A 17297-nucleotide genomic window follows, 5' to 3' on the forward strand; every position below is an offset into this window, starting at 1 on the left:
GAGCTCCAGGGCGCAGAGAGCGCTGCAGGGCGCCGTCGGGGCGGCCCGACGACTCCGCCAGCCCCATTGAAGCGGAAGTGGCGTTCAGAGCCGTCGAGTGGGCGCACCCAGTCGAACTTGGGTTTGGGGCCTGGGAAGGTGGTGTAAGAGGGCGGCGGTGGGGCCCGGGCCCGGGACGCAGGAGCTGAAGGCAGACCAGAACACCCCTCGCCATCTCCATCACCGCCCTCGGCTTCCTGAGACCCCCGAGGGGTCTCTCCCGAGGGGCGAGTGGCCCCAGAAGCCAGGGGCCCCTGCTTCAGGACCTCAGCGTAAGAGATGGCGCCCGAGGTGGCGGGGAAGAGTCCTCCTCCTCCGCGGCTGCCGAGCGAGGCTTTAGCCCCTAAGGAACCCGAGGCAGCCGCCGGGGCCAAAGGGGGACCGGACTTGAAGGTGACTTTGCACAGCAGACTCAAGCCGGACTCGGAAGGCGCGGGCCGGGCCATTTCACCCCCGCCTGCTTCGGGAGGCGCCCCTCCGCGGGCCCCGCCGGCCGGCCGGCTCTCGCTCCGGGCCTCTCGCTCCGTGGGGGTCGCGGCGGGCGCAGCTAGGGCGGGGGTATTTCTGCGGTCGTGGGGTTGCCGGTCGGAAGGTGGCGGTGGTGGCGGCCTCCTTAGCTCCAAAGGCGGCGGAGACGGAGCCGAGGCACTCGGGGCGGGGGCGGGGTCCTCTTCGGGGTGCTGCCGGGGCCGCGGCGGCAGCGGGCGGAGGCTCGGAGGGTCGCCCTGGCCGCGATGGCTCGCCTCCAGCAGGCTGCGAATCCGGGGCACCGAGGTGCCCGTGGGTTTTCGCCACTTAGACGGCGCGGGCAGCAGGGTCCCCCCGGGGGCCGGGGGTGGTGCGGAGACCGCGGCTGCAGGCGCCTCCTCAACAGGGGGCGTCACTGGCGAGGGCAGTTCTAAGGTCAGGGGCAGGGACGAGGGTGAGGCCTGGGACTGCGGGGACACCAGGAGTCCCGGGGGTGCAGAGCTGCTGGGGAACCAGACGCCCAGCCCACGAGCCAGGCGCATGGCCGGGGAGGAGGGGGTCACCTCGGGCTCCCCCAGGGACGTCCTGCGGGAGTCAGAGGCGCGGTCCGAGGCCTGCTCTTTTCGGGAGCCCCCGCCCGCGGACGGCTCCGACTGCATGTTCCCCATTTCTGATGGAGGTCGGGGACTGTGTTAAGAAAAATTCCACAAGTCAAGTCTGCTGGCTGAACTTGATCTTACCTGTAAGCACGGGCCCCTGTCCTCCCAGACCCACTCAAGTAGCCACTATCCTGCTCTCCTGTCCCCCTGACTCTCGATGTCCAAGCCCTCTTCTTCAGGGCCTCAAACAGTCGCTGTTCAGACACTTAGACCCCACTGAGGTCCTGTCCCTGTGCCGGAGGCTGGTCCTCCACTTTGGCCACGCCCCCGGTCTCCAGGCTCCAGGAGACGCCAGTCTCGCCTGCCTTCCTGTCAGTCACTCAGGCCACAACTCTCATGATGATTGTGCCCAGCAGCCTCCAAGACCTACAAGGAGGTCAGGCTGCTCTAACCTGGCTCCAAGGTACCATCCTCCGCTCCCGCACTCTGGTCCCACCCGCGATTGTCTGGGAATCGGGCCTTTCCTCCGTCTCCACCCCTCTCTGGCCCCACCTTTACCTAACAAATAGCAGGTATGATGATCTTGCCAATCCCTCAGGCTTCATCTCTGACCCTCTGACCCCTCTCTGTCGATTATTTGGGTCCTGCCCTTTTCCTGAACAGCAGCAAACCCTCAGGTCTCCGAAACTTCTTTTCCTTCTGGTCTACCTGCACCCTGAACACTCTGGCTCCACCCCTTTTCTCAAGCCCTGCCCTGGCTTCTTCTTCGCCCAGAGGTCCCCACTCACCGACTCCTCCAGCCGACTAAATTTCAGACCGCGGCCCCCTGGGCCCAGGGCAGGGCGGGGAACGGTCGCAGCAGAAAATAACCGAAGAGAACGGGGATGCGGGTGAAGGCAAGTGGGCGAGACGGAGGGGGCGGACCCCGAGATCTAGGCCCCGCCCCCATGTTCGAGGCCACGCCCCTCTGTGAGCCGGCTACAGGCCTGCCCCTCACGAACCTGGTTCTCCCTTTGAAACACTCCGAAGTCTTCTTCCCCGCCCCCAAGTCTCAGCCCCACCCCTTTAGAACGTTCTTCTTAGCCCCGCCCCTCTATGATACCCCGCCCCCTCCGTTATTCCTTTTCCCCAAACCCCGCCCGTTACGAACACCGCTACGTAGCTCCTCCCTTTTGGACTTTCCATTTGCCCCGTTCCTGAGCCATTTACTTCTGACTTCCGCCCTTTTAGAACGCAGCAACACCTCTTCCCAAGACCCTCTCCTTCCTGGGGCCCGCCCCGAAGGGCCGTTTGCCGGTGACCCGCCCCCTCCATGACGCACACTCCGGTCCGCGCCTTCTGCGTTCTCGCCCTCTCCTCCTCCGGGCCCTGTGACCCCGCCCCTTTGCGAAGGCTCCTTTCTGGCCCCACCCCTTCTCGAACCTTGTCAGGCACCCAGCCCCTCCCATCTAGCACCTAAATCGTAGACCCCCGCCTCTTTAGAACCCAGAGTCCAGGGCCTGCCCCGGACCCCCTTCCCACATCTGCAGGACCGTTGGATCGAAAAGTGGGGGATTCTTTCTGGGCCCTGGGCCAATGGGGGCTGGGGGGCTGTTCGCGAGCGCCAGTACCGGGCTCTAGGACCCAGCGGGCAGCTCCTCCTGCCGCGCGCTTACCCCTCCCCCAGACCGCCCCCTCCCCCCTATACCCGTCTCTCAGGTCCCCCTCCCTCCCCCCTCGACCCGGCTCCCGGTGCCCGTCTCTAGCGCCGCCGGAGCCAGCGAGGGAGCCGGAGCGAAGAGGAGAAGCATGAGGCCGCGTCGCCGCCGCTCGGAGCCCGGCCGGAGCCTCCCAGGCAGGTGCCGAGGGGGGCGAGTGGGCGGGGGCGGACAGACCGCCTGCCCCGGTGAGGGGGCGGCTAGCACCGCGCTGCGCCTCCCGCCCGCCGGGGCGACCCTTCGGACCCTAGCCGGGAGTACAGGGGAGTGGGGGACCCCAAACTGCGCGGCAGCCATTTGGGGGCCAGTCACCATTTGGGGGCCTGGACTTCCTCCGAGGACGCCCCATTCATAAAATTCCGTCCTGGACCCCCATCATTGAGGAACTCCAGGGACCACTCCCCCCGGGGACCACAGATGTGCCGGGGGCGTAGGGCCCCCAGAAACCCCTGTGCCCCCTCCCAGCTAGGCCCTGGGGAGACCCCTGCCCTCTTTCCCTGCTTCACCTGTTGTCGGGGGAGGCGGGCGGACAAAGGAAGCGGCGTCACGTGACTGCTCATTCACAAAATCCCATCCCATTGAGAAAAGGGGGCTGGGGGCGCGGCGGCCGCCCCTTCCCCTCCGGAAGGGCTGGGGAAACCCGGCAGACTGTAGGTGGGGGAGGGGGCTAGAGCTCGTTGCCTGGGTCCCTAAGGTTGGGGACGCCAGGGTCCCTGTGGTGAGTGGCAGTGAGGGGCTGGACGCTGATCCGATTACTGGGTGGAGGGCTAGGTCCCTAGAGCTGGGGGGCGGGGTAACATGCTTTTGAAGGATGCTGGGGGGGAGGCGGTCATCAATGCCTCGGTCTACGCCATCCCCCTGGCCTTCCCTCAGCTGGGGCCTGAGGGAGCAGGCTTCATTTTTGTGAATGAAATTTCGCTGTGGCTCCGTCGTGTTTCTGGCTCCCTCTGCCTCCATCTCCTTTTCGGCCTCTCTGGCCATTTCTGGTTTTCTCCCTGCCCATCTCCCATTGCTGGGTGACTCAGTGAGCTTGCCATCCGGTCTCATTCATAAATCCGGGAAGGGGTGGGGGAAAAAGAGCCTGGGTTTCTCACCCAGCCAGTGTCCTGGGCGACAGGGTGCGGAGGCAGTGTAGGGAGAGCAGCAGGAGCTGGGTTGGTGGGCCCTCAGAAATACATATGCGTAGACACCCAGTTGTGAGGGGGGATGATGGGTGGGGCTGTGTCAAGGGAGATTAATGACAGAGGACGAGCAGGAGGAGGGGAGGTGGAAAACCAAGACCGTGGGGATGGGCACAGGGGACCAGGCGGGCTCAGGAGAAAAGTGGTGGCATGGGGGAGAAAGGCGCTAATCCTGAAGAAGGTGGGCGTGGGGAAAGAAGGTGGGCCCAGGGAGAAAACAGCATGGGGGAGAAGGTGGGCAGAGTGGCGGTGCTGGGTAATGGGGAAGGAAGGGTGCCCATGGCTAGAGGGACAGTGAATCTTGACGTGAGAGATAAAGATGGAAGGGAGAGGGGGTTGGGGTAACATTGAATAGGGAAGCAGGCCTTGGGCTCACTGACGATGTTGTCTCTGTCCCCCCACCTCCTCCAGGTACATGGTGCGGGTCCGAGCAGTGGTGATGGCCCGAGATGACTCCAGTGGGGGCTGGCTGCCTGTGGGGGGCGGGGGCCTCAGCCAGGTGAGCGTATGTCAGGTCCAAGGGGCCAGGCCCGAGGGGGGGGCCCACCAGGGGCACTACGTCATCCACGGGGAGCGCCTCCGGGACCAGAAAGTGAGCCACCCTGGGGCGTGGGGTGCGGTGGGGGACTGGATGGGGAGGCAGGGGAACGGGGCTGGGGGAGCAGAGGAGAGGTCAGGTGGTCTCCCTGCCTGGGCATTAAACCGAGGTATGGGATGGAGTTTGGAAGGGAGTGTCTGTCCTGCGGATAAAAGCTGAGGGGTTCTGGGATTATTGGGGAATTTGGTAGGTCCTATACGGTAGATGGTAGTCCATCTCCTGCTGGACTGTCACAGCAGGCCCTCACTTGTCTCCCTGCTCCTACCCTCGTTTGCTGCCACCTCCCCCAGTCTGTCCTCATTCAGGGCCAGACACCCTGTTGACCCGGAGACCATGTCCCTCCTCTGCTCAGAGCCCCTCTGTGGCCTCTTGCTCAGAGTCTTACCATGAGGGTCTCCACCAACTGGCCCCTCCCTGCCCTAAATACGTGGAGGCCTTTGGGAGGGGACCATTTGGAATTGTCAAATCGGGTTTACAGTCCTACATGTGGGTTCAGCAGGAAATTCTGGGCTGTCTGGCATGATTTGGAGGGACACTAATTGAAGCTGCAGCTGGGGATGGAGGAGAAAGGTTTGGATTGTTTGAAAAGGCTTGGGGGAGGGGTTGCATTTCAGAGCAAGGGCGGGTAGGAAAGATGAGGGGATCTGAAATGGTGTGATGGGTTATAGATACGTCAGGTGAGGGAGACAGGGCATCTAGGGTGTTAAGAAGCATCTTAGGGCTTTAACAATATTTTTGAGTAAGGTTTTTTTGGGGGGATTATTGGGACATCAGAATGGGGTTTACAGTAATATTTTGAGATGTTTAATGAAGTTTGGGGAGCACTACTGAGTCAGAAAGGGGGGACACTGGGTTATCGGAAGACAGTTATCAATAAGTTTCTGAAGCATTCAGTAAGGTTTGAGGGTTTCCATAGAAGCGTTAGGAAAATGCAGGGCTATTCCAAGGGGCTTGGAGGAAATACTGGAGTGTCAGAGGTGTGCTGGATAAAATTGAGGAATGTCCTTAGGGTGTTCGTTGATCAGGATTCAGGGGAACACACAAGATTGGGAAGTGAGATTTAGGGACACTGGGATATACAGAGGGTCTGGGGGTTGAGAGGAAGGCACAGGCAGGCATGGCAGGGTGGAGGTGACCTACCCCCCTTTGCCCCTTCTTGCCCTCTCAGACCACTTTAGAGTGTGCCCTGAAGCCAGGCTTGGTGTACAACAAGGTGAACCCCATCTTCCACCACTGGAGCCTGGGTGACTGCAAGTTCGGACTGACATTCCAGAGTCCCGCAGAAGCTGATGAGTTCCAGAAAAGCCTACTGGCAGCACTGGCCACACTGGGTCAAGGTGAGCATCCCAGGTAGTGGGTGCTGCAGGCAGGTGGAAGGAGCAGGGGCCCAGCCACTTACTCTCTGCCTCTCTCCCTGCCCTAGGCTCGCTCACTCCTTCCTCTTCGTCCTCCTCCTCCCCTTCCCAGGACACCGCTGAGACCCCCTGCCCTCTGACGGTGAGTCTTGAGAGGCAGCTGTGCTGGGGAGGGCAGGGCTTTATTTCCCCTTGACAAACATTCCTGAGCCCCTACTGTGTACCAGGCACCAGGCCACATCCTGGGGACACAAAATCAATTGGGTCCAAACTATGAGTAGCAATATAATCCTAGTTCTTCTAGGCATTTGACTGCTAACCAGAGGGTGGCAGTTCAAACCCACCAGGCACTCCACAGAAGGAAGACGGGAGCAGTCTGCTTCCCTAAGTTAAGGTTTACCACCTCGGAAACCCAGTGAGGGTCACTATGAGTTGGAATCTACTTGATGGCAGTGAGCTTGGGTTTTTTTTTTTTTTTTTTTTCTCCTTCGGTCTGTTTACCATGCAGTGTTGTAGGTGCTGGGGATACGTCAGCAAACAAAACAAATTCCCTTTCCTCATGAAGCTTCTGTTTTATTGTGGGATGACAGATTTAAAAAAAAAAAAAAAAAGATAAACTAAAAAATGAATAAAGATTAAAAATAATTGTTCTTGTTATGTGCCGTCAAGTCGGAGCCGACTCATAGCCACCCCTCCTTGGGTTTCCGAGGCAGTATCACTAGGGAAGTAGGTTGCCCCATCTTCCTTCTGAGGAGTGGCTGGTGGGTTTGAACTGCCAGCCTTCTGGTTAGCAGTCAAGTGCCTTAGGCACTATGCTACCAGAGCTCCTTAAAAATAATTAGATGAGTAAATTAATGACCGTGTCATCCTTCCAGTTACTCAGGCCACAAACCCCAGAGTTGTCCTTTCAGCCTCCTCTCATTTTCTTATGCCCCCCATCTCATCTGTCAGCAAATACTGACTCTACTTTGAAAATGAGCAGAACCTGCTCATTTGATGATGGTAGGCATCATCTCTGCCCTGGACCACTGTAACAGCTTCTCCCCACCCCTTCTTCTCCCCACCTTCCCGGCCTCTATAGTCTTCTCCCCATATACAGCCAGAGGGACCCTACTACCACTTGAATCAGATCACGGCCTTCCCCTGCTCAGAACTCTCCCTGGGCTCATCTCACTCAGGGTAGGGGACAGAGTCCTCACTGTGACACATAAGATCCCCCACCATCTGTCCCCTTATTACTCTCCCTCACTCTGCTGCAATCACATTGGCCTCCTCACTCACTGTTACTCCTACGGGCAGGCACATTCCTGTCTCAGGGCCTTTGCACTGGCTGTGCCCTCTGCCTGGAACACTCTTCCCCCAGATTTTCACACGGCTCATCCTGTACTTCCTGCAGGGCTTTACACACTAAAATCGCCTTCTAGGTGGGGCCCCGTTATGATCCCCCAGTACCCTTTTTTCCTGTTCTATTTTTTGCATCTTCTAAGAGACTTTATTTTCTTTCAAAATAGATCATTTTCTTATCTGTTAGTTTCCTGTCCATCTCCCATGCTAGAATGTCAGCCCCAAGAGGGCAAAGATCTTTGTTTTTTCCTGTGTTTTTGATGCCTAAAGCGGTGCCTGGCACACAGTAAGTGTTCAGTAAATGTGTTGGATTAATTGTTTGCATGAAGGGATGCATGTAATGTTTAGTTCGATCTGACACTTGCTGGGAACAGTGGGAGCTGTGGAAAACACCTGGAGGAACAAAGCTGGGTCCCTGGGCAGAGAAGGGGGGATGCCACAGTGATGGGGGATGGAGATGGGACCACAGTCTCCCATTTCACAAGCTCTTTCTCAGGGAGCTAGGCTGTGCTTTCCACGCTCCATCTCACATCCTCAGGGTGGCCTTTGTGGGACTGACATGCTCGATGAATGTTTATTTGAAGATAATGGATGAGCTAGAAATTAGCCCCAAATTACAGAAAAGAAACTGAGCATCCCCAAAGTGATGTCTCAGCTAGGTTGAGATGGGAAGCCCCAATAAAAGTGTGGAGAGGGGATGGAGGCTGACTGGCCAGGGAAGAGGGGACCTGAGGAAGGAAGAGGAAAATGTGATGTTCTGTAGGTTGGTGAACTGAGCAGATAGAAATAAACCAAAAAACAAACCTCTTGCCTTTGAGTTGAATTCCAGCTCACAGTAATCCTTTAGGACAGAGTGGAACTGCTCCATAGGATTTCCAAGGCTGTCAATCCTTACAGGAAGCAAAGCATAGGCCAAACCCACTGCTGTGGAGTTGATGCCCACTCACAGCGCCCCTAGAGGACAGGGTAGAACTGCCCAATAGGGTTTCAAAGGCTGTCAATCTTTACAGAAGCAGACTCCTCATCTTTCTCCTGCTGAACGGCTAATAGGTTAAAACCACTGCAAACCTTTTGATTAGCAGCCCAGCACCTTGAGCTGATAAAAATAAACCAAAACCAAAAAACCAAACCCACTGCCATCGAGTGAATTTCGACTCGTAGCGACCTCCATTGAGTTTCCGAGCCAGTAAATCTTTATGGAAGTAGACTGCACGGTATGCCTTCTGTGGAGGCTGGTAGGTTTGAACCTCCAGCCTTCTGGTTAAGAGTCAAATGCCTTAGGCACTGCGCCACCAGAGCTCCAATAAGATAAGGAGTCTAATAAAATAAGCCATAAGAATAGGGGTCTAATAATAATATGAACAGTAACTGTTCCCAGCTCTTCCTTCAGACAAGTGTTATGCCCTTTACATATGCCCTATTCATATTCTTATGAATAGACATTATTATGATACCCTTTTTACAAAGGAGGAAACAAGCTCAGTGAGGTGAGCTCTCCTGCTGGAGGGTCACAAAACCCAATTGGCAGAGCCTGGGCTCAAACTCCAGAGCCCTCTGCTCGCAATGGAGGGGGTCTGTGTGAGGGCATCCTGCGGTCCAGGGGTCCCTGCGCTGAGGCCGCCAATCTCCCCCAGTCCCACGTGGACAGCGACTCCTCCTCCAGTCACAGCCGCCAGGAGCCGCCTCCCGCTGCCGTGGCAGGCCCAATCAGCACCGTGGAGTCAGCCGCTGGCTTCGGGCCGGCCACACCCCCCCAGCGCCGCCGCTCCTCTGCTCAGGTGCGACCTCTGCCCCCAGCGCAGGTCTGGGGCTCCCCCGGGAGTGGGGTGGGACTCTGGGGCCCCTAAGAGGGCGAGGGCGGAAGCCCTGGTGGGCGAGGGAAACGAGAAACCCCTTAACACCTTAGGGGATGACTGACTTGACGACTAGGCTGGGCGGTGTGGGGAGAAGCTTGGAGGCCTGGGGTCCTCGGAGGGGGTGGACGGGTGGGGCTTCCTGTGCCTCCTGCACTCTTAAAGATTTGGGGGAATTCTGACTGTGGATTGCAGAGCAGTTTGTGGGACAATTCGAGTTTGTTAGGAGGACGCTGGCACTCACGGAAAGGGGGCCTTCAGACTGCATAATTCACAAGAGTGTGGGGAAGTGTTCTGTCCTCAAAGGCACTTGCACTCCTGGGTCTGAGAGTAGAGGGACTACTGGATCTGGAGGAAGGATAGGGCTGGGACCCTGAGAGTGTGACCCTGGGGTCTGCACTCCTCCGTCCTGAGAACCGAGCAGGTTGTAGGGCCTTTATTCCACGATCCCTGGGAGCGGAGCGGGCTGGGGATTTAGAAACCCAAGTCTCGGACCCAGAGGCGTTTTAGGAGACAGGATCCTTGAGTGAATGAGGCCTGTGACTGGCGCTCTGCTTGACTGGGATGGGTCGAGGTGGGAGTAGGGGGCTTGTCACAGACCCCGCTAACCTCCCCTCCTCAATTCGTCTTGTAGAGTTACCCTCCGCTCCTACCGTTCACGGGGATTCCAGAGTCCTCAGAGCCCGTGGCCGGGCCGGGGGCCCCAGGCTGGGGCGGCCGAGGCTACGAGGATTACCGGCGCGCCGGGCCGCCCCCGCCCCTCGCCTTGTCCACCTGTGTAGTGCGCTTCGCCAAGACCGGCTCGTTGAGGGGCGCAGCCCTGGGGCCCCCGGCGGCACTACCCGCCGCTCTCACCGAGCCTGCGCCCCCAGCGCCCCCAGCACGCCCACCCCCGGGTCTGGGTCCGCTCCCTGCTCCTGCCAAGGCTTCCCCGGAGGTGGAGGAAGCGGCACGCTGTGTGCACTGCCGTGCACTCTTCCGGCGCCGCGCTGATGGGCGTGGCGGCCGCTGCGCCGAGGCCCCAGACCCGGGTCGCCTCCTGGTGCGCCGACTCAGCTGCCTCTGGTGCGCCGAGAGCTTGCTCTACCACTGCCTGTCGGACGCCGAGGGTGACTTCTCGGACCCGTGTGCCTGCGAACCGGGCCACCCGCGCCCTGCCGCGCGCTGGGCCGCGCTGGCCGCCCTGTCTCTCGCGGTGCCCTGCCTCTGCTGCTACGCGCCCCTCCGCGCATGCCACTGGGTCGCTGCGCGATACGGCTGTGCAGGCTGCGGGGGTCGCCACGAGGAGGCAGCGCGGTGAGGACGGCATGGTGGGTCCCCCGTAGCCGGACCGAGGACCCAATATTGAGGGTCCAGGACACCGGACTCCATTCGGACCCCAAACCCAAACCCAGGCGCAGCCGGAACGTGGAGCTTGAGTTTGGATTGAGAGACCCCAGACCTGGAACCTGGACCCCAAATCTAGGACTGAGAGACCCCAGACCCAGCTTTTCTGGGATGTCTACCCAAGAGGTCCCAGGCAGCCTAAATTCTGGCACTCCACCTAGGGCCCAGAGTGAGGGGATACCAGGTGTTAGGGATTAAATTGTGTCCCCCCCAAAATATGTGTTGTAAATCCTCACCTCCATGCCTGTGGTTATAATCCCATTTGGGAATGGGTTGTTTTTGTTAGTAAATGAGACAGGATTAGTGTAGGGTGTGTCTTAGATCGTTTGAAGTCAATCTCATTTGAGACCTAAAAAGAGATTAAGTGATCAAGCCCAGCAAACAGAGATTGGGGAAGAGAGATGCCCAGCCACCTGAAGATGGCTCAGGAGCAGCTCAGAGGCAGGACTTTCCTCAGAGCGGCACCCTGAACTAGGACTTTTAGCCTCCTAAACTGTGAGAAAATAAATTTCTGTTTGTTAAGGCCACCCATTTATGGTATTTCTATTATAGAAGCACTAGATAACTAAGGAACTTTGGTGGTGTAGTGGTTCAGGCATTCGGCTGCTCACCAGAAGGTTGGTGGTTAGAACCCACCAGCTGTTCTGTGGGAGAAAGATGAGTCAGTCTACTTCAGTAAAGATTTACAGCCTTGGAAACTGTCAGACCAAAAAAAAAAAAAAAAAAAATCTGCCAGCAAGCTGATTCCAACTCATGGTGTTGTTACATGCCATGGAGGGCCCAACTCATAGTGAGCTCTCATTGGGTTTCCAAAGCAATATCACTAGGGAAGTAGATTGCCCAACCTTCCTTCCAAGGAGTGGCTGATGGGTTTGAACCACCAGCCTTCTGGTTAGCAGTCAAGTGCCTTAGGCACTATGCTACCAGAGCACCTGTTAATACCAGAACTCCTGCTTCCAACTCATAGCGACCCTCTTTGGCTTTCCAAGGCAGTAAATCTTTACGGAAGTAGATTGCCCAGTCTTCCTTCTACAGAGTGGCTGGTGGTTTTTCAAATGGCTTAGGCACTATGTCACCAGAGGTCCTGGGCATAGGGCAGTTTGACCCTGTCCTACAGAGTCCCTATGAGTTGGAATTGACTTGATGTCAATGAGTTTGGTTTTTGGTTTGAGATGACTAAGACACTAGGCATTCCAAAACTCTACATCTCTGACGTGCCAGGGAACAGATAGATTCCTGGAAGACCCAGGATCCTGACCCCCTGTCCAAATTAGCAGTGAATATCTAGTCCCACCTGGATCCACAGACCCTCACATTATAGGGTTCCAGAAGTAGAGAGGCATTGCCAGTACCAGGCCCTTCCTGGATCCAGTTACTCCCAGAATCACCCAAAACAATCCCTGCTCACCTAAGAGCCGGAGCCCCCTGATCTGAGGTGGCCTTATAGTCCCAGGACCCCTGAAACTCTAACCCTCCTGGATCGGAGACTTCAAGATGTTCTATAATCAACAGATTATGTGCCTAACACCCCACTGACTAGGATGACCTAGGCCTAAGATGTCCAGATAATCAACTCTCTAAGACCCAGACTTTTTAAAAAATTTTTATTGTGATTTGGGTGAAAGTTTACAGAGCAAATTTTCCATATAGCAGTTGACAGACATTTTGTTTCATGGCATTGATTGCAATTCCCCACAATGTAACAGCCCTCTTCCCACTTCCTCCCTGTGGTTACCTCTTTCCTGTGCATCCTGCCCCATGAGCATCTCCCTGTGCAAACACTACCCTTCTGTTCCTCCATGGTTGATCTTTCTAAGGAGTGTATCTACCTGGTGTAAATGTTCACCCTATATGCCTATCTATCATTTGGCTGGAAGCCACACTGGGAGTTCAATGCCAGACCTGAAGGGTAACTAGGGGCCATACTCTCGGGGGTCTCACCAGGCTCTGTCAGACCAGTAAACCTGGTCTTTTTTTTTTTTTAATGATTTTGAATTTTGTTCCACATTGTTCTCCCACTCTATCCATGATCTCCTGTACTGTTCTCTTTCTGAGTGGTTGACAGTGGTAGGGGACCCAGGATTTTAAGATGGTCTGAGTCCTTGGATATGCTCAAATGTGAACTATTCTCTGACCAAAATGAGTTGGGAGGCCCACCCTGGAGTCCCCTAAGATCCAGAAACCAAGGTGCTCCGGGAGCCAGGGAAGAATTCCATAGACCCACCCATCCCCAAGTCAATATTCTCTTAGATCTAAGACCCTGAGGTTCTTGGTATCCGCAAATATAGACTGAAGGCTATCCACACCTTAGGACCCAAGATAACTGGTCCGCAGACCTTAAATATCCAACTTCTCGTTCCCCTTGGACCTGTAATGTTCTGGAATCTTTGACGGCTTTGTACTCACAGATCCCAAATCCTCTAAAGGCTGGGAGCCCAGCCCACAGAAGATGGGATGGCCATGGCAGCCCTGACCTCTGCTTACTTGGCTCCCAGTCCCTGAGTGACCCCAACGTAGTTTTAAGAGCAGTAGATCCAAGATCCCAAGGTGCCACTGGTGTTCGAGATGCAGGATCCAAGACTCAACAACATTGGGATGGTCTCTGATATAAGACCTTAGCTTCTCCATGCCAGAGACATGCAGTCCGAGGTGCCCTGGGAATCCTATCCTAAAGCTGCAGGACCCCAGTATTTGGACTCAATCCTTTCTATTATGATGAAGTCCTAGAGATGCCTCTATTGCTAACTCCCAGCATCCTCTGAAACCTCCCCCTTGCAGTCTGCTGTCCAGGCTGACACCTGAGACAACAATGTCCCAATCTGATGCCAAGGACCACAGCCCAAGCCCCCAGCATCCTTCAGAATTACCCCCTTTCTTTTAGGGGAAAAAAAATCCATTTTGAACTTACAGGATCCCCTGGAAGTTCCCCCATTCTTCTCTCTAGGACCCAGCATGGCCACAGCAGGCTGTTAACTAAGTAAGAGCACACAGCCAAGGTGGCGAGTGGGGCTGGAATTCATGCAACACTCTGCCTGCCAAGCTCTGCCCTCTGAGGAAGAGGGGCCTCCTAATCTGCACAGAGGCATGTGTTCAGCTAGTGATGGCTCTGCCTGGACCCATCATCCCCCAGCTTTGCAGCCCCCACCCCTTAACTCTTTCTCCTCCACCACAGAGCTGGGTGTTGCTCTGAGAACTCTGAAGGCCTGTTTGATGCTCCTCTGAGACCCCTCTTCTGGGTGAGGAGGTTGCCAGTCTCTTGCCCTGTAGTGGAGTGGGACTCCCAGTGTACTTCAGACTTGGAAGTCTCTGCACGGGGGGCTCAAGGTCTTGGAGCAGGGGATACTCTCAGTGTGGTGTGGGCTTGAACCCTGCATCTGGGGGTAGAAATAAGAATTTCCTTTTCTTCATCACCCAGACCTGCATGGCCTTGGGAGGGTTTAAGGGACAGGTCCATTGTCACCTCCTTTAAATTATCAACTATTTCTACATCCAGAACCTGTGAGATTCAGCTGTCCAGTCAGACCTTGGGGAAGGGTGAGAGAAAAGGAAGGTGTCCCCCCCACCCCAACTCTGCCCAGCGCTCATCACTGTCAGACCTACCAGAGCTGGGGGTGGAGGGACTGGGGGCAGCCTGGGTTCCTGTCTCCCTCTCTATGCCTCAGTCTCCCCACTTCCTTGGTGGTGTGGGGGGAGCGCCACTCCTAATCTACCTCGTTTAGGGAGGGGGGATGGGGAGCAGAGTAGCGTACAGTGCTGTGGGATCGTTTTATGAAGCAGTGGGGACCAGGGGAAGTGCACCCCCAGCACCCACCTCCCAGGAGCATCAGGTCTCCCAGTCCTGCTTCTGCTGATACCCATCTCTGATCCATGATTACCCTCCACTGCCCCCAAGTCAGGTGCATGCAGAAACAACCCTGGGAGCCAGGAAGACCTGACCTTGGAGCCCTGGGGCCCACTTTCCCAGCTGCTTGCCCCTCGGATTGCATGTTCAGCCCCCAGACTTGGAGGAGGGGAGGCACCCCAATATATATCTTCCTCATCTTGATGATTCTGAGTCAGTCTGTGACCTCAATACTGTTATGGCCAAGTGAGGCTGAAGCGGTAGGGGGAGGATGGGGACCCAAGACTCAGCCTTGTCATCGGGGGAAGAGACACGAGGTATCAGCTCCAGGAAATGTCTGTGACAGACTCGGCCTGTGGTATGTGCCTGGCCATGACCCTCCAGTCAGCTTCCTGATTCTCTTCTCCATATCCCTCAATCCCAAGCAGACCTGCCCCCCGAGTTCTAGCTCAGTCATCAGCACATGCTTTTACAGAGTACCCACTAGGGCCAGGCCAGGCCCTGTTCCAGGTTCTGGGGATAAAGCAGTGAACAGAATAGCCACAAGGAGGAAGGGTATGAACCTCATGAGGAGGACCATCCGTATGTTACATGGTATGTCATGTAAATTACGTGAACTGTTACCCACTCTTAAGGAAAAAAAAAAAGCCAGGGATGGGTAATCTAGACAATTTTAGCTAGGTGGTCAGGGTGGGCTTCATGGAGGAGCTGACATTTTTATAAAAGACCTGAAGGAGGTAAGGGAGTCATGCCTGGGGTGAGAGCGGCCTAGGTAAAGGGAACAACCAGTGCAAGGGCCCTGAGGGAGCAGGTGCCAAAGTCTGAGGAACGTCGAGGGAGCTAGAGTATCTAGAGGGTATTAAGGAAGGTGTACTAGGAGATGAAGGCAGAGGTGTGCCTCACCCTGAGTGAGCTGGAACCATTAGAGGGCGCTGAGCAGGGCAGGGACGTGACCTGACTCAGGTGTTCACAGGTTCCCTGTAGCTGTGTGTGGGGAAACAGATGGCGGGGCACAGGGAGCAAGGAGACGGTGGGTGGGCTGCTGTGATGGGCCTTGGGGAGACAATGGTGGATGCGACCAGGGTGGGCCAGGAGACAGGAGAAGAGCCATCCCATTGCCTTTGGAGGTAGAGTCCACAGATTCAGAGGTAAGATTCTATATAAAAAGTGGAGTCAAGGTTACGACTAGGTTTTGGCATGAACAAACTTTAATGTTTTATTTCCGAAACAAATGCCCCCTGAATGCCAGAGCTGGGGTAGGCGGGGCTGTGGAGGGGCTGGACAAGGGTAGCCCCAGGCCCTGCATCTGAAGAATAAGTTGTGGCCCTGCTGTTCCCAGGCCACCCCCGCTCCCAGTAGAAATGTCTAGGACCTCCTGGGATGGTGCAAATCGTTAGTATGCTTAGCTGCCAATGGAAGGGTGAAGTCCACCCAGAGGCAGCTCGGAAGAAGGGTCTGATGGTCCCCTGATGGACAGTCGGCCATTGCAAACCTTACAGAGCACACTTCTACCCCGACACAACGGGATCGCCAGGAGTCAGAGGTGACCCGATGGCACGTGGTGGTACTGGTATGGGAGACCAGGGCAGAGGAGGGGAGGGAGCAGACCTAGAACGGTAATTTTAACAACAGCTACAAAAATAGCAGTAATAGGTTAAATGTTTGAAAGCTTGGAATTTGGAATCAGATCTAAGTTTGGTCCGGACATGCCACACATTCCCTCTGTGATTTATTCTTTCTGAACCTCACTATTCTCCTCTGTCAAACAAGGATGAGATATTTAAGCCAGTAATACACATGGAATGCTGAATATACCTTAGTTGTAACTGAGTGACCCCACGTGCCTGCTTTTTTTACATACAAAACCCAACCCAACAAGCTGCCATCTAGATGCAACGATGGGTCTCCTCGTCCAGAGCAAAGAAGAAAGAAGAAAACCAAAATTCATGGAAACAATTAGTCCCAGCGACTGGTACACCATCCGATCTGCAGCCTATACAACTATGAGACCAGAAGAACTAGATGGTGCCCGGCTACAACTGTCATCCACTTGGAAGGGGATCTATGTAGGAGATCCTTGATAGGGAGAACGATGTGGAACAAAAGTCAAAATCATTTGGAGGCAAAAAGAAAAGGGGGAGGGACCAGGTGTGCTGGTCCAATAGAGCCTGGTGGAACCACTGAGATTATGGCCCCTACCTGCCCTTCAGGTCTGGAATTGAACCCACATCCGTGGTTTCCGGCCAAACAAAAGACAGGCACATGAGTTGAACATTTACCTCAAGTAGATACTCTCCTTGGAGAGATCATGGGAGAAAGAAGGGCTGCTTACGCACAGGGAGACAGCTCAGGGGGCAGGAGTTCATGGAGGGATGGACACAGGAAAGAGGTAACTGTGGGGAGGAAGTGGGAGGGGAGCTGTTCCATTGTGGTAAACTGTGGTCAATGTCATGAGACAAAGTATATGTGAACTGCTGTATGGAAAGTGAATTTGCTCTGTAAAGCTTCACCCAAATCACAATAAAAATAAAAATAAAATAATAATAATGATAAAAAAACCAACCCAACCCAACCCACTGCCAAGTTGATTCTGACTCATATCAACCCCCATTAGGTTTCCACGGCTATAAATCTTTATGGAAGTGCATTGCCTCATCTTTCTCCCGTGGACCAGCCAGTGGGTTTGAATTGGTGACTTACTGGTTAGCAGCCAAATGCCTTTCCCACTGTGCTACTAGAGCTCCTCATTTTTATATAGGAGACTCAGAAACAACACACAGAGGTAGGTATTACAAGTTCCCCTGCAATCCCAGGGTTCCTGTGAAAGCTTCGTAAGCTGAAGTGGCGTGAAGCAAAGACGCAGTTACCATTATGTGGGAATGGTTTTTGAGCGTTTGCAGACGCAAACAATAACCTACCCAATAGCCTAAAACAAC

General features: G+C 55.5%; 2 protein-coding genes across 2 annotated transcripts in view; one reads left to right on the forward strand and one right to left on the reverse strand.

The window, feature by feature from the left end:
- The window catches only part of GGN (gametogenetin), a 3368-nt gene extending 2193 nt beyond the window's left edge, over positions 1-1175 (reverse strand). Inside the window, exon 1 of the mRNA XM_007955537.2 lies at positions 5-1175. Within this exon, the coding sequence (XP_007953728.1) occupies positions 5-1175 (1171 nt within the window). The remainder of the gene's footprint in view (positions 1-4) is intronic.
- A 3224-nt stretch (positions 1176-4399) lies between these two features.
- On the forward strand, positions 4400-10434 carry SPRED3 (sprouty related EVH1 domain containing 3). Its single transcript, XM_007955508.2, has 5 exons — positions 4400-4576; positions 5751-5919; positions 6006-6079; positions 8916-9059; positions 9769-10434. Exons 1-5 carry the CDS (start codon positions 4400-4402, stop codon positions 10432-10434), a joined length of 1230 nt encoding a protein of 409 aa, XP_007953699.1.
- The last annotated feature ends 6863 nt before the right edge of the window (positions 10435-17297 follow it).

This window comes from Orycteropus afer, unplaced genomic scaffold (assembly GCF_000298275.1).
Source record: "Orycteropus afer afer isolate SDZICR_OR568_19922 unplaced genomic scaffold, OryAfe1.0 scaffold00507, whole genome shotgun sequence".
Lineage (NCBI taxonomy): Eukaryota > Metazoa > Chordata > Mammalia > Tubulidentata > Orycteropodidae > Orycteropus > Orycteropus afer.

Excerpts from the sequence above, each read along its gene's own strand:
- SPRED3 (XM_007955508.2), top strand. The coding sequence starts at position 4,400 with ATGGTGCGGGTCCGAGCAGTGGTGATGGCCCGAGATGACTCCAGTGGG. Across the intron at positions 6,080-8,915 it reads AGACCCCCTGCCCTCTGACG|TCCCACGTGGACAGCGACTC; the intron begins GTGAGTCTTGAG and ends AATCTCCCCCAG. Across the intron at positions 9,060-9,768 it reads GCCGCCGCTCCTCTGCTCAG|AGTTACCCTCCGCTCCTACC; the intron begins GTGCGACCTCTG and ends TTCGTCTTGTAG.